The sequence below is a fragment of the Saccostrea cucullata genome, unplaced genomic scaffold (assembly GCF_032062105.1).
Source record: "Saccostrea cucullata isolate Sc308-1 unplaced genomic scaffold, CSIRO_AGI_Scuc_v1 ctg1189, whole genome shotgun sequence".
NCBI lineage: Eukaryota > Metazoa > Mollusca > Bivalvia > Ostreida > Ostreidae > Saccostrea > Saccostrea cuccullata.
Genome location: NW_026919024.1, coordinates 49,007 through 63,068, shown reverse-complemented (window position 1 = coordinate 63,068; position 14,062 = coordinate 49,007). Strand labels below are relative to the sequence as shown.

Genomic DNA, 14,062 nt, shown 5'->3' with positions numbered 1-14,062 from the left:
ATCAGCATTCTGCATATGTATTAATCATCTTATTTCGTGATGATTGCATTTTGCCTGAATTATCGACTTTGTTTCCTGAGGAAATTTTTATTTTGAAAAATCATCACTCATGTAACAACACATGTCTGCTCTATTTAACGATAATAATTCTATTAAAATAGGGAAAATGATACAGACACACTGATTTTAAATTGTGCAGCTACAAGTATTTTGTAAGTATTGGTCAATCAAAAATAATTATTCTGATTACATAGGAAATTTTTCCTGGGTAAAAAATTATATATGTTTAATATTGATTCATCGTAAAACGGGTGATTTCTGTTGTTGGGTAGTTTTTTTCCAGCTGAGAAAAAAACAAAGAAGCAATCCTAAAATTAATAAAATAATGTAAAAAAAAAATTTCATCCCCGAACTTCTTGTTTTGAAAGAATAAAATTGTAAAATTATTAACACAAAATATTTTTTAAAGAAATAAATCGCATATATTTCTGAGATCAGACAAAAAAAAGTATTATTCTTTTCACGACAATTGCTTCTATACTTTATTACTTTATCTGAAATGAATGGGAACGAGGTACACATGGTTTTATACATATATTTACGTTTCTTATAAATCTGCAATAAACCTATGCGACAAATTAATCATAAAATCAATCAGTCAATCAATGTAGTCGATTTATTTATTTCTCTTCCCATTTTTTTTTTACATATCTTTTTTATTTTCAGGAAAGATAATTTATTTTGAACACAAAAAGACATTCTGGATAATTTAAAAAATGAACAAGAAGCGGCATTAACCTTTTCCTATCTATCTAGCTTTATCGTTAATAACATATTCCCTAATATTTCAAACATTTAACCCTTTCGCTGCCAACGTAAATTTTTGAATTGCCAAAAAACGTAATGTCACACGTAAATGACATTACAATAGTTGTGACGTGATTAAAAATTGCGGTTTTACGTTGTATCAATGACGTTAATCGCACCTGCTTTATGTATAATTTTAATAATTTTTAACAAGGCGAGGAAGATTCTTTCTCGGCGCAGGATCTGAGAAAAAGTAATCCTTTTTTTTAGATAGAGACAATTAAAAAAAAAAAGTGCTGTCTGAACACAACGTCATCTCCAACACGTACATGTACATGGCTGGCCTGCACGGTCGATTCTTTACTTTTAATTTTAAATTAAATTACGCTCTGATTGATAGTTTGAAGTACAATGTATATGTAGTGGAAAATGGATGTATAAAAGCCATTAAAATTATTTCGGAATATGAATTTGTAAACTTTCCATTTTGCATACTGGTATGTATTTACAATGTACTTAAGATAATTTTCAGATTGGAGGATGTGTTTCTATAGGCATATTGTAGTAAGTGTATTTCTTCTGGTCACAGTAGCTGTTCCTCAAGTAAGTCATATACATGTATATTTTATTAAAGTTTCAGTTTCTTATATGTGTTATATTTTTATATCATTTTGAGAGGGAAATGTGATTATTTTTAAGAATGAATATAGCATAATGGTTTTCCTCTACTAGCTACATGTGTACCACTAGACCTTGAAACCAGATAGTAAAAGAAATCTTGCAAATTTTAGATAATATACATTTACCAGTACATGTAATTCTTTCTTTAATACATTTTCTCCTCCCCCTTTCATTTTCTCTGCCCAGTCCCTATTTACTACCCATCTCTTTATTTTAATTGTCACTATTAAAATTATACTGTTACTTATTTCAATATACGATATGATTGCAAACTATATTTCAAATATGTTTGTGACGATTGATATAAATATAAAAAGGTTTTACATATAGCTAAAATGATAAAATATCAATAAATAGATATCTCTGTATATCAAAAGGATTCATGGCTTTCTTTGAAAATATTAAAATTAATAGAGGTAAAACAGTCATGTTTTATATAATAAAAGAAGAAAATTATTCATTTAAAAGGGGAATAACATCAGACTGAAATGATGAACGTTGTATTTTATGTAAAGAAATTCATCGATCAATTCTATTCACTCAGTGAAAAAGGTAGTTTTCTGTTATAGTTTACCTGTAATATAGTTTTTTGAGTAAAAATTTACTTAATATCTTGTTAATCATATAATAATAATTTGAGATTGTACACATTAAATGTAGTTTTAATAACGGTTTTTACTCCTATATGTAATTCTATTCCCTTTTTTTAGTCTCATGGATTACAAAATGGCACCTCAGATGAAACAGCCAGAATTGCAAATAGTGAAAATCCAATTCAGAAGGTATTGGAGCAATTTTTTGTCAAAAAGGCGAAAGGAGTCGAAATGGAAAAAACTATCACAGAAATGACGTCTATAATCAAAACTTTGAAGACCACTATTGAAGAAATGAAATCTTCTATTTCGTCACTCGAAAGAGATATTGCAAACAGTACGTTTTGATTCATGAATGTGTGAAGTTTTTTTTTGTTTTAATAACTCAATCATACACCTTACTAATATTTTATTCTTAATATCTACATTTAGGGAACGAATTCAGATGTGAGTATATATTTCACATACCCTTAAAATATATTTACCTGTTAAAATTCATATACATGTATCACTATTCCTATTTCTTCAAGTAAAGTAAATCGGAAATTGAAATAGAATTTTTAAAAATAATTTTTAATTTTGAAATTACAGGTGAATCAGGTGGTTTAGGACAACACGCCGCTCCGCCACCCACTTGGCCTTATGGACAAACAATCAAATTCAAAACCGCCTTCCAAGAAACACCAACCTTGACATACGGTTTATACCTGCTGGATTCAGCTGGTACAGTGAACCTTCGTATAAGTACAGAGGTAAAGGAAGTTACCAGGACAGGATTTAGTGTAAGCCTCACAAGATGGGCAGACTCCGTGTTGTATGGAGCGAGAGTTAGCTGGATGGCTTGTGGAAGATAAACTATATTTCACTATCTTAGATAATGTCTCTATATGTGCAATAAATATTTGAATTTACTCTGAATCTTAAAATTCTCTTCATCAAAGAGCATCACAGATGAGAACTGCAACCAGTATGTACAGAAGAAAATAATGGTGGCATATTCCTGACCCCAACATGCAAGTTTTAATTTCAACATGCACGAAAAAATAATTTTATGAAAGATTATTATATCTGAATATAAGCAAATTATGTTAACATGCAAGTTACCGATCTTATAAGAAAATATGATTTTGAATATGTGTACGTTTACTTACTAACACCACTATCTGACAGTATGCATGCGAAATGCAAAATAGATATGTTTGTATGCGCTTTATACTTATGTTAAAATACAAGACAATTAATATCATGTTAACATGCAACTTATTAATGTCAATAAGCTTCTTAATTATGTAGACATACAACTTATTTATGTCCATATGCGACTTATTTAATGTAAACATACGAATTATGTTTTAACATGTGAAATTTTTAAATGTCAAAAAGCAAAATAATAAGTTACATGTCGACATACATGTTGGCATAATTGTCTGGCATGTTGACATAAATAAGTCGCATCATGTTGTCAAAAATGAGTTGCATGTTTACCCAATTATCTTGTATGTTAACATAAATAAGTTGCATGTATTAATACTTATCTTGCATGTTAACATACAATATTGTGTCCTGGAATGTAAAAAAAAATTGAGTTAGGCCATTTTAGTCAGTCGGCCGGTAAAGGGAAACCAAACATTTTTTTGTACGAGTAATTATTCTGGCGGCCGTATTTTGAATCCGTTGAAGTTTTGTTAAGGAACTGGTGCATATACCGTATAGTAAGGCATTGCCATAATCTAGACGGGAGGTAACAAGTGAGCATACCAGGGTTTTAAGATAAGCAGAAGCTTTCTTATGAACAATATTAAAAACATGATTCAGTCTCATCTGCTTCACTCTCCTGTCCACATTCAACATATTAATAGAATCAAAAATACTATAATTGATGGAATGCATCGGGGATAAATCCAATATAAATCGAATGACCTTATTTTGGCAGATTTGTAATTTACGTTTCATAGCTTTTGACAGTCCAGAGTACCAAGAGCTACATGAATAATCTAAGTGACAGAGGATAAGTGCTGTACATAATGAGAATTTGCTCTTTTGATCCAAACATCTTGCTTGTCTATACAAAAATTTTAATCTACAGTTCACCTTTTGAACAAGAGAAGATACAATATTTTCACCCAGATAATTTGGAATCAATGTACAGACCAAGATATTTTATTTGTTGAGAAGCTGGTAACGTTTTGAAAGTATTAAAAAATTTTTTTTTAAGTAACCACAGCAACATCACTCATCGAAATCAAAAACAGAAGTACAGGAAAATGAATCTTAGTATAGTCTGATTCTGTGTCAAATTGAAATGAAATCAGGCCAATACTGTAGAAGGATATAGAAAAAACTGATTACATACACACAGACAGACAGATGACAGACACCTTACTATTGCATAAGATCTTCTGGTCTCTGTCCAGTAGACGTAAAAATGAGAGTTTAAAGAGTTGGTGTAGAAATGTTTACTTAGAAAAAAGAAAGGGAAATACATGTATACAATACAATTACAAAAATACAAAAATCTGCTTTTTAAAAAAAATATCAAAGAAACATGTTTCAACTGTTCGAGTCAAATCAGTAAAACTACCCTAGAGCGTATAAAGGTTTGACAACGTAGTCATAAAAAAGTGATGTCATGAGTTTTTAACATATTTTAATGTCCAAACTCAACCCAGTCTGTGAATGAATAATAAATGTAATAGCAAAAATGATAAATGAGTCGTTTTTTAAATAAGTTTGGATATAAACGGATGTATACAGAAAAAAACTTATCAAGTACTTCGGCCACACCATTTTAATTTCTTGTTCATCGGATATTTGATGAAAAAAGAACAAGCGCTATAGCGGGATAGCGGTAAATAGTAATATTATTAACTTTTTATAGGCAAAATTTTTAGGCGGAGCGTGATAAAAATTGAACAGACATATGTATTGTTTGCAGAGCAAAAAGATTAAAAGTACAATTAATAGAGCGGAAATGGAACAGAGAACAGCACATAATTCCCATGGTGCGGGGATTTTGAATTAATATTATTTGTATAGTTTTGTGTAAATACGAGCGCGCGGGTCCGACGAACAAATTTTTTTTATTGGTGTGGCCTTAGTAACGTATTGCCTGCATGGCTCCCGATATTTAAAAAAAACCAAAACAGACATTTCACTTCACATGTCCAAAGCAGGCCATAGAAACCGATGAATACTAATTTGCCAATACATTCATGTATATCATACAGTCGGGAAGAAAAGCAAATTTACTATAGTGCCATGTCAAAAATGGTGAACCGTCAATAATGACCTTTATTATGTGTCTATACATTTCATATCTCATAGATGTTTTAATTTTAATGTTTTTTCCCTTTGAATACTAGTATTTTTTTTCAATGTGAATGTAACAATTATACCAGTTTTTTCATTTGTCAACGAAAACTGCCAAAAGACTGTACGAATTCTGTTTTTTCCCTATCCCTGTCATTATAAATACATTCCATGAAAATGAAAAAAAAGTATGATAATAATATTTCAAACATTTCATTGGCATGGATTAATTCTATACATCAACGGGTGAAACACAATATAGGGGACAGTAAGGTTGCACTTGGGGGTAAAAATTAATGTCTTCGTTTTGCCCCAAAAACATTTTTTCTAAAAAGTAGAGTATCTCAAGTATCTGAAACATAAACTGTTTTGTGAAATTCACATTATAACTTTGTTTTTTACAAGCTGATAATAACCTCATTTTCACAGGTTACGGACACTACAAGTGTTGTTTTCTTTGAAATAAATATTAAAAACTATTTATAAGCTCTAATTTTTTCAACTGCTTACAAACAAAGAACATATATAAATACAAAATAAGGACAAAATTTTGACTAAAAAGGTGACATTGTACTTTAAAATTTAAACAGTTCTTACTTCGTACATTTTTGTTCAAAATGGTAGTATTTCATTTCATGTGAACTCTTTGAAACCAATATAAATAAAGAAAAAAACTATTTATAAATAACACTTTTTATGCGTTTGATGAGATATAAATACTTCCATTAAAATAGGACATTTCATTTTTATAAATTTTCTAAAATTATTTGATAGCTTCATTAAGTTACGGACACTACAAAACCCAAATATTTAAGATTGGCGTTTGGTTTGTGGTAAAAAAAACATTTTATGAACTTCTGAACTATTATAAATCAGATTTAAATGATTATTAAATACAAAGTATATACAAATTAGATATTGCTTCAAGTAAAAATTTACTTGCAGAACTAATGCCAATAGAAAAAAATCCACTTTAGGAAATCCTGAAACTTCCTTCTTTCACATAACTACATGTATTTATTACTGAAGTGCAAAAGAAAAGTTTTATTATTCATTAAAGTTTTATGAAAACTATTTAGAATGTAGGTACAATGATCAATGAAGTCAATTAACCAAATTTAAGGGTTACGGACACTACACAATACTTTAATTTTTCACAGGTTTGTGGATGAAGTTTTTGTTTTTAAGCCATTTTCCTGTCTTTTTTCAGCATTTTATTTCTCATGCCAGTTTCTCCTGATTTTTTTTATTCTTCAGATCTCAACTTCATCTGTTACAAGCATACCATAACCAATATACTTTGAATAAATATATACACATGTAACTTTAGACAGGTGTTATGTGTAAGTAGAAAAGTCAAGTCTTGAAGAATAAAGCTCACTAATATTTCTTCAATTATTTTTTTCTTTTCTGTGAAGCATTCTATTTTTCTTCAAACAGTTAAATATACAATACTTTATATGAAATTGGTGTCATTTTAGTTGTTTTCTTTTTTGAAATTGGTTGTAGTGTCCGTAACCAAATTACTTACCAACTGTTTAACATTTTGAATGCAATTTACTTGCATTTAACACATTTTAAGATTTAACCTAATCAGCAACTAAACAATTGAAGCAATATTCACAAAAAATATGGGTTATGTAGCTAGTGATAATAATTTCTAACTATTTTTTAATGTCATTGTGGGTGTCCAATCATTATTTTAGTACTTGCAGTAAAGAAAAAAACCACATGATCTAAAAGAATTCCAACTAATAAACGCCTTTTTATCTCTAAATTCAATAATACACTGTTTCAAAAATTTATCCGTAAATTCTATGGAGAAAAAATAAAGATATTTCATTTTTCAACTTTTGGTTACGGACACTACACACTCTTCAAGTTATTTACAACAGGATAAAACTATACCTTAAATAAAGGAATTTCAACAAGATTTTCTTAAATGTAACACTAGTTGACTTAAACAATGAAAACATAATGACATGCTATTTGACTTATATCCTAGGATGTCAATAGCATCTGCCAATATCAAGGTGATGTAACACCAAGGATCTTGTATATGAAAATGGTGCAATCTGAGTTTCCCAAATTAGTTGCAATATCAAAATGAGGGAGAAAAATAAAGTACATTGACTAACTTGTTAAACAAACTTCTGACCCTTGTGAACAAATTTGCAGTAGTGTTTTAACACTGCCTGTTTCAAACTGCCTCAAATTCAGGTTACGGACACTACAGGGTTTTGTAGTGTCCGTAACCACATTTGTAATGAAAACAGACAAACAGTGCTGATGATCAGGAAAATTACAAAACATCTCAGCATCTATATGAGATGCCTCTCTAGGAAATTAGTAAAGATATTTATAGAGCTTTCCAATTTCACAGAATGAAAGTGGTTACGGACACTACAGTTTTTTGTAAAACCTTAATTTTCCACATAAAACCATGATGAAATTTCATTTCAATTGTTACATTAACCCAACTTTTTTCTGTAAGTAACAGAGCATTAATACTGTGATTTTAGACAGAAATCTGAGAAAATAAATGATATGGACATTATTTTTATTTGGCATAATGAGAGGGGTGAAATTATGTCAAAAATGTATAACATTGCACCCCTATTACATTTTCTTTCATATCTTCAAAAGTTGTCATTCAATCCCGAAAATTCAAGCACCAAAATAATTTGTAAAATAAATTCTAAAGTCTGATAATGATCATTGGTATGAAAATTTATGATATATAACAATAATTTCAATTGAAAAATGGTGTAATTTCAAAGCGCAACCGCATAACGCTAAAAAAGGGTCATTTTGGGGGTACATTTATTGCATTTACTTAAATTCTGTTAAAGTTAGATCAACAAAATTTTGCACATAAGTCCTTTATAAGTATACCTATAAATGAATTATGATAAATTACATGTAAAGAAGTTAACATTTCTAAAAATCGTGTATAACAATGTGGTATTCTTAATGCGCCCTATATTGTGTTTCACCCGCAAGGACTTTTACGTATTTAGCTTTGTCAACACGTAGTCCAACAGTTTCATCAATAAAGAAATGGATACATGGAAACAAGATAGCGATGAATTTTCCAGGCACCAGTTCGTTCCATTCAAAGTATGGAGTTGGATCGTCGTTGGGTAAATAAAAGCTTACGTAAATCTCCCGTCTATCTGAATCCTTTAAATCAAAAAAATATTTGAAAGTATGATTATATGGATTTGTGTGTGTGTGTGTGGGGGGGGGGGGGGGCTTCTGGTTGCTTTTGTATATCGAACAATTAATGAATTTCAAAGATTCAGCTACATGTATGGCGAGTTAAACGTTACAATATATTAAAATCTTGTCATTGATATACAGTATATGCAGATCTTGTACTTGATACTCGTATTCAGAAACTTTTGATCACTATTCGTGTAGTATGTTGTTTTATTCATATGAACAGGTGTTTGATATTCTAGATATTACGATATATATTCGAAAATTTTATAAAAAATACTATATATAGAGAACACTTTTGAATCAGATTAAAATATGTATACTATATCCCAGTTAGCAAGACTATGTTGGGCCAACATTGGCAAAAGGTTGTATGGTTGGCGTTGGGGGAACAACGTTGGGCCAACGTTGGACCAATGTCACTCTGCCAACCTCCTCGACCATGACAGAATTCCAATGTTGGCCCAACGTTGGTCCAACGTTAGCAACTTCCATTCACTTTACTTCCCAAGGAAGGAGGGATGTTGATGTTGGCCCAACGTTGGCCCACTGTTTGTAATACACTCTAAAAGAAAGTGTCTTTTAAAGTTGGTAGTAGTATGTTGGCCCAACGTTGGCCCGATGTTTGTAATACATCATTAAAGAAAGTGTCTTTTAAAGTTGGTAGTAGTATGTTGGCCCAACGTTGGCCCGTTGTTTGTATTACACCCTTAAAGAAAGTGTCTTTTAAAGTTGGTAGTAGTATGTTGGTCCAACGTTGGCCCGATATTTGTAATACACCCTTAAAGAAAGTGTCTTTTAAAGTTGGTAGTAGTATGTTGGCCCAACGTTGGCCCGATGTTTGTATTACACCCTTAAAGAAAGTGTCTTTTAAAGTTGGTAGTAGTATGTTGGCCCAACGTTGGCCCAATGTTTGTAATACACCCTTAAAGAAAGTGTCTTTTAAAGTTGGTAGCAGTATGTTAATTGGCCGAACGTTGGCCTGATGTTGTTATACACCCATAAAGAATGCGTCTTATCTAGTTGATAGTAGTATGTTGGCCTAACGTTGGCTAAATGTTTGTAATACATCCTTAATAAAGTGTCTTATCAAACTGGTAGTAGTATGTTGGCCCAACGTTGGCCCAACGTTTGTTATACACCCTTAAAGAAAATGTCTTATCAAATAGGTAGTAGTATATTGGCCCAATGTTTGTAATACACCCTCAAAAAATGTCTTATCAATTTGGTAGTACATAATAGTATGTTGGCCCGATGTTAGCACGAGTGTTCTTTTGTTTAGGTGTTTCAAAGATGGGATATTTATATTGGGCAAACGCTGGCCCAATTATTATACTGGCAACTAAAGATGGTGTCAATTTTAGCTGCTGAGCTGACATTCTATGTCCATGCTTTTAATTGGATGACTGTTTTTGTTTAGATCTGATATATTCAACATTTTAAATTTTAACTTGAGTGATCACAGCACCAAAGAGTGTTTTATTATATTTTTTGAATTGTGCACATTTATGATTATTTATTTGAAATAAACCCCTTGAAATTATGAATTTTTTTATGAGCGTTGTATTCATGAGAATTTAGAGAAGACTGAATACGTTCTCAGGAACAGGATGTGAATGAAGCCTACATATACATAAATCAAAATGACACAGCTTTATAATTAAATTGAAACAAAAGTTAGGCGTTCGCTATCACGTGACCACTGTGGTGTGAGCTGTCAGTTTCAATTGCTCACAGGTGGTGATAATGCAGGGCAAGCAAGAAGAAGTGAAATTTAAATTTGTGGATTATACACTTGCTACACAGCTGCATTTAGAAGCGATGTAAGTATATTTATTCTTATTTATTCAGGTTAACTGTTAAAATTGAATCGGAATTCATTCTTGTCATATTTTTGCACACAAGCACTGTAAGTTAAGGTTAAATAACATCTTTTAAGTTGTTTCTATATATCTGATTCTTAACTGTCTATTACAGACACGATTCTAACAAAGAAATTCAGCCAGAGACTGCAAGGAAAGCAAATGTTTTGGCGGTACATGTAAATAACAATGAAATCGAAGACCATGCATAAAGAAGTGTATAAAGTATGAGTCCGTATGACAAACGGAAGATCAAGATGAAGAAAACGAGAGGCGACGAAGGGACGGAAAAAGAGCGGGAATACAACAAAAGGACTATAATAAAGGAAGTGAGCCCTGATTAAGAACTTTTAATTGATAATTTTTCATAATTTACCTCTGTTGTCTATTTTAAAATTTATTTTGTAAATTGATTGAATTTATGTATATAAAATATTATCACAGTGAATCATTAGTAATGTTTTTATTGAACATGTCCATGTATGTATTATGAATGCAGATTGAATTGTGTATTAATTATTTTAAACAGTCATAAAATAGGTTTATGTAAAGAATCACTTAACCAATTGCAAATGTTTCTATGTAATAACTACGTTGGCCCAACAATTTGCCGACATTGTAAAAAAAAAAAGGGGTCAACATTGGGCCAACCTAACCAACCAGTTGTTAAGGTTGGCTGTTAGTTGGCATACACTAAAAATACATTGGCCCAACAATATGCCATCTGACATTTCAACTTAGGGCCAACCTAACCAAACAGTTGTTAAGGTTGGCTGTTAGTTGGCATACACTTATAACTACGTTGGCCCAACAATATGCCATCTGACATTTCAACAAAGGGCCAACGTTGGGCCAACCTAACCAACCAGTTATTAAGGTTGGCTGTTAGTTGTCATACAATTATACCTACGTTGGCCCAACAATATGCCAACATGTTGGACCAACGTTGGGCCGATGAGCAAAATTACCGTGGGCCAACATAAGGTTACCAACAGTGGGCCAACGTTGGAAAAAAAATTGGGCCAACGTTGGCCCAACTATGTCTTGCTATCTGGGATTTTTACATTCATATTTAATTATGCTGTTCCTGAAAACGAGGATATTAAGAAAATGTGTTTATTCTCAATACAATTATATATAAATGACAATGTCAATAAACAGTACTAGTCATATTATTATAGCTGAAATATATACATAAGCTTTTTTTAAGGACTCGTGATAATTTCTAGTATAATTACATGTATGCATACAAACCTGTAGATAGACGTTATGGCGCCCTCGATAGTCGTGGTATCTTCTTATATACGACAAAAAAAGATTTGGAATGGTACAAATATTAGATTGTATTGGAGTTGTTTTCTCAAGAGGTATTTCTCGAATTCGGGTTATCAAACTGAAAGACGGAAACAATTCCTTTGATTTTTCTATGGCAGCGTTAAGTGCTTCAGGCGTTCGTTCGACAACTAATGTTAAATCTGCACCATCTCTCACAAGCATATAGGATTCTTCATATGGTCAAGAAAGACATGCTTTGGTGAATATACTGGAAACCCACGATTCTTACTAGACGTATATCTATAAGAGATATCGCGGTCGTAGGTGGTCATTTCATAAACCTGAAAATAACTGCAATTTTTCTGGTGATTTGGTCCATCTAGATTTCTGCATGTTTCTGAACAGTAGAAAACAGATTTACACATGGGACATGCGATTTTGTCAGCATTATTTTCACAATTATTACAGATAAAATTGTTAAAATACTCTTTTAACATCCATTCTGGCGTGAGGGAGCATTTAGAGTCGTTTGGGTTCCTTCCCCTGTGTTCTTCGGGTGTCACAAGACCCAGTCGGGAATACTCGATGGCGCTCAAAGTTTCACCCTTTTTCATAGATTTTTGTGCTTTGCAAAACGTCTTATGTTTTGTCCAGTCCGTCTGTTGACACAGTTGGGAACAATAATAAACTCTACTGCAATATCCGCATTGCAGGTTACTGTTTTCTCTTTTGCACTTTGCACATATAGGGGAGGTTTTTGGGTCTTCAGGACATTTAGTGTCACATTTTTTCAGTGTATCTCTCTTGATACAGTTAGGTTGGTGTCTTGGCCAATCGGCCGTTTGGCAATAAACCGAGCAGTACTTCTGGGACATGCATCTTTTACAAAGTTTCATCGTTCCTCTTAGCCCACAGAAGGAGCAGCAGTCATTGTTAGTCTCGCTAGTATGCAAATTAAGCAAATCTCTCACATACATCAATTCTGTTTTCTTCTTTTCCGTTGTTTCACTAGTTTTGACATCTTTTTGGCACTCTTTCTTGTGACCAGCCTTCCAATGTTTTCGTTGGCATTCTTTGGAGCAATACCACGAGGCTTTGCAAAGACTACATCTTTTCATGACCGTGGACTTTACCTTACAAAAGCTGCACTGGGATAACACGGCAGATTCCATCTCTGAAAATGTATTGCATGATTTTGAAATCTCTACAATTTTAGATCTTTTAACAATTAAAAATTGCTTACAAATCGATCAAAAAGGGACTTTGGCGTTGAAATTTTACTTTTATAATCGACATACTAGTATTTTACTGCATTTATCATGGGAGTTATATTTGAATTTTTTCACTATGTATAAGGGATACATTCAAATATGGGCATGTGTAATAATACCCCCGTTTGAAAAGCGGGGATACTAAGTATATACATGTACATGTAATAGTAATGGGGATATCCGTCCGTCCGTTACGCTGGGGTGCCATCTCTCATCCACAACTCCTCTTATACCACTAAAGGAATTTTAATAATACTTTTACAGATTCTTTATTTGCGCAACTCCTATATTTTATACTTTTTGATTTGACATTTACTTCGGGTCTCCCAAAGCAAAACATGGACTTTGCCATTATAATGATTTGAGAGGCGGGGGTATTATTTGGTAAGTTCTGTGCTCACAGTACCTCTTGTTTTTGTACATATTTTGTTAATTTGTTTGGCATTCTAATAAATGTCCATTTACGACAAATATTTTGTTGTTATAACAAACTGTATTTGCAAAAGACAGAGCAGAGTAGAGTCTGTAGACTCTTGGATGGAGATAATGATTAATTCAGGAGAGTTGATTGATTGATTGATTGTATATTGTTTAACGTCCCTCTCGAGAATTTTTCACTCATATGGAGACGCCACCATTTGCCGGTGGAGAGCTGCAAATTTTGTCCTTTACTCGGCACTCAGGGCCATTGAGCAGGGAGGGATCTTTTTCGTGCCAGCACCTATTGCGACACGGGACCTCGGTTTATACGGTCTCATCCGAAGGACCGGTCTCCACGTCCCGCAGTGGGATTCGAACCCGCGACGTAAGGATTGACTCCTTACTTCGCGACTCTAAAGCAGACGCTCTAACCAATGCGCCACGCGGGCGACCAGGAGAGTTTAAGACGATTGTGTAATAAACCATTGTTTTAAAGGAAATCTTAATACAGTATATACTAGACTAGTGTACTTACATGCGAACAGGGTTAAATAGTCCCGTTTCTGAATTAAACAAAAATGATTGAGGAATAAATGAAAAATACTTTGAATCAGTTCGTATC

The 14,062-nt window shown here is 32.4% G+C and overlaps 1 protein-coding gene and 1 pseudogene across 1 annotated transcript; one reads left to right on the top strand and one right to left on the bottom strand.

Annotated features, from left to right (window-relative positions):
- Positions 1-1,345: 1,345 nt before the first annotated feature.
- LOC134277691 (uncharacterized) lies at positions 1,346-2,993 on the top strand. The gene is made up of 4 exons (XM_062760018.1): positions 1,346-1,410; positions 2,199-2,418; positions 2,514-2,528; positions 2,673-2,993. The coding sequence occupies exons 1-4, from the start codon at positions 1,348-1,350 to the stop codon at positions 2,933-2,935; spliced, it is 561 nt and encodes a 186-aa protein (XP_062616002.1). The 5' UTR covers positions 1,346-1,347; the 3' UTR covers positions 2,936-2,993.
- A 4,079-nt stretch (positions 2,994-7,072) lies between these two features.
- LOC134277808 (uncharacterized) lies at positions 7,073-14,027 on the bottom strand (annotated as a pseudogene).
- Positions 14,028-14,062: the final 35 nt, after the last annotated feature.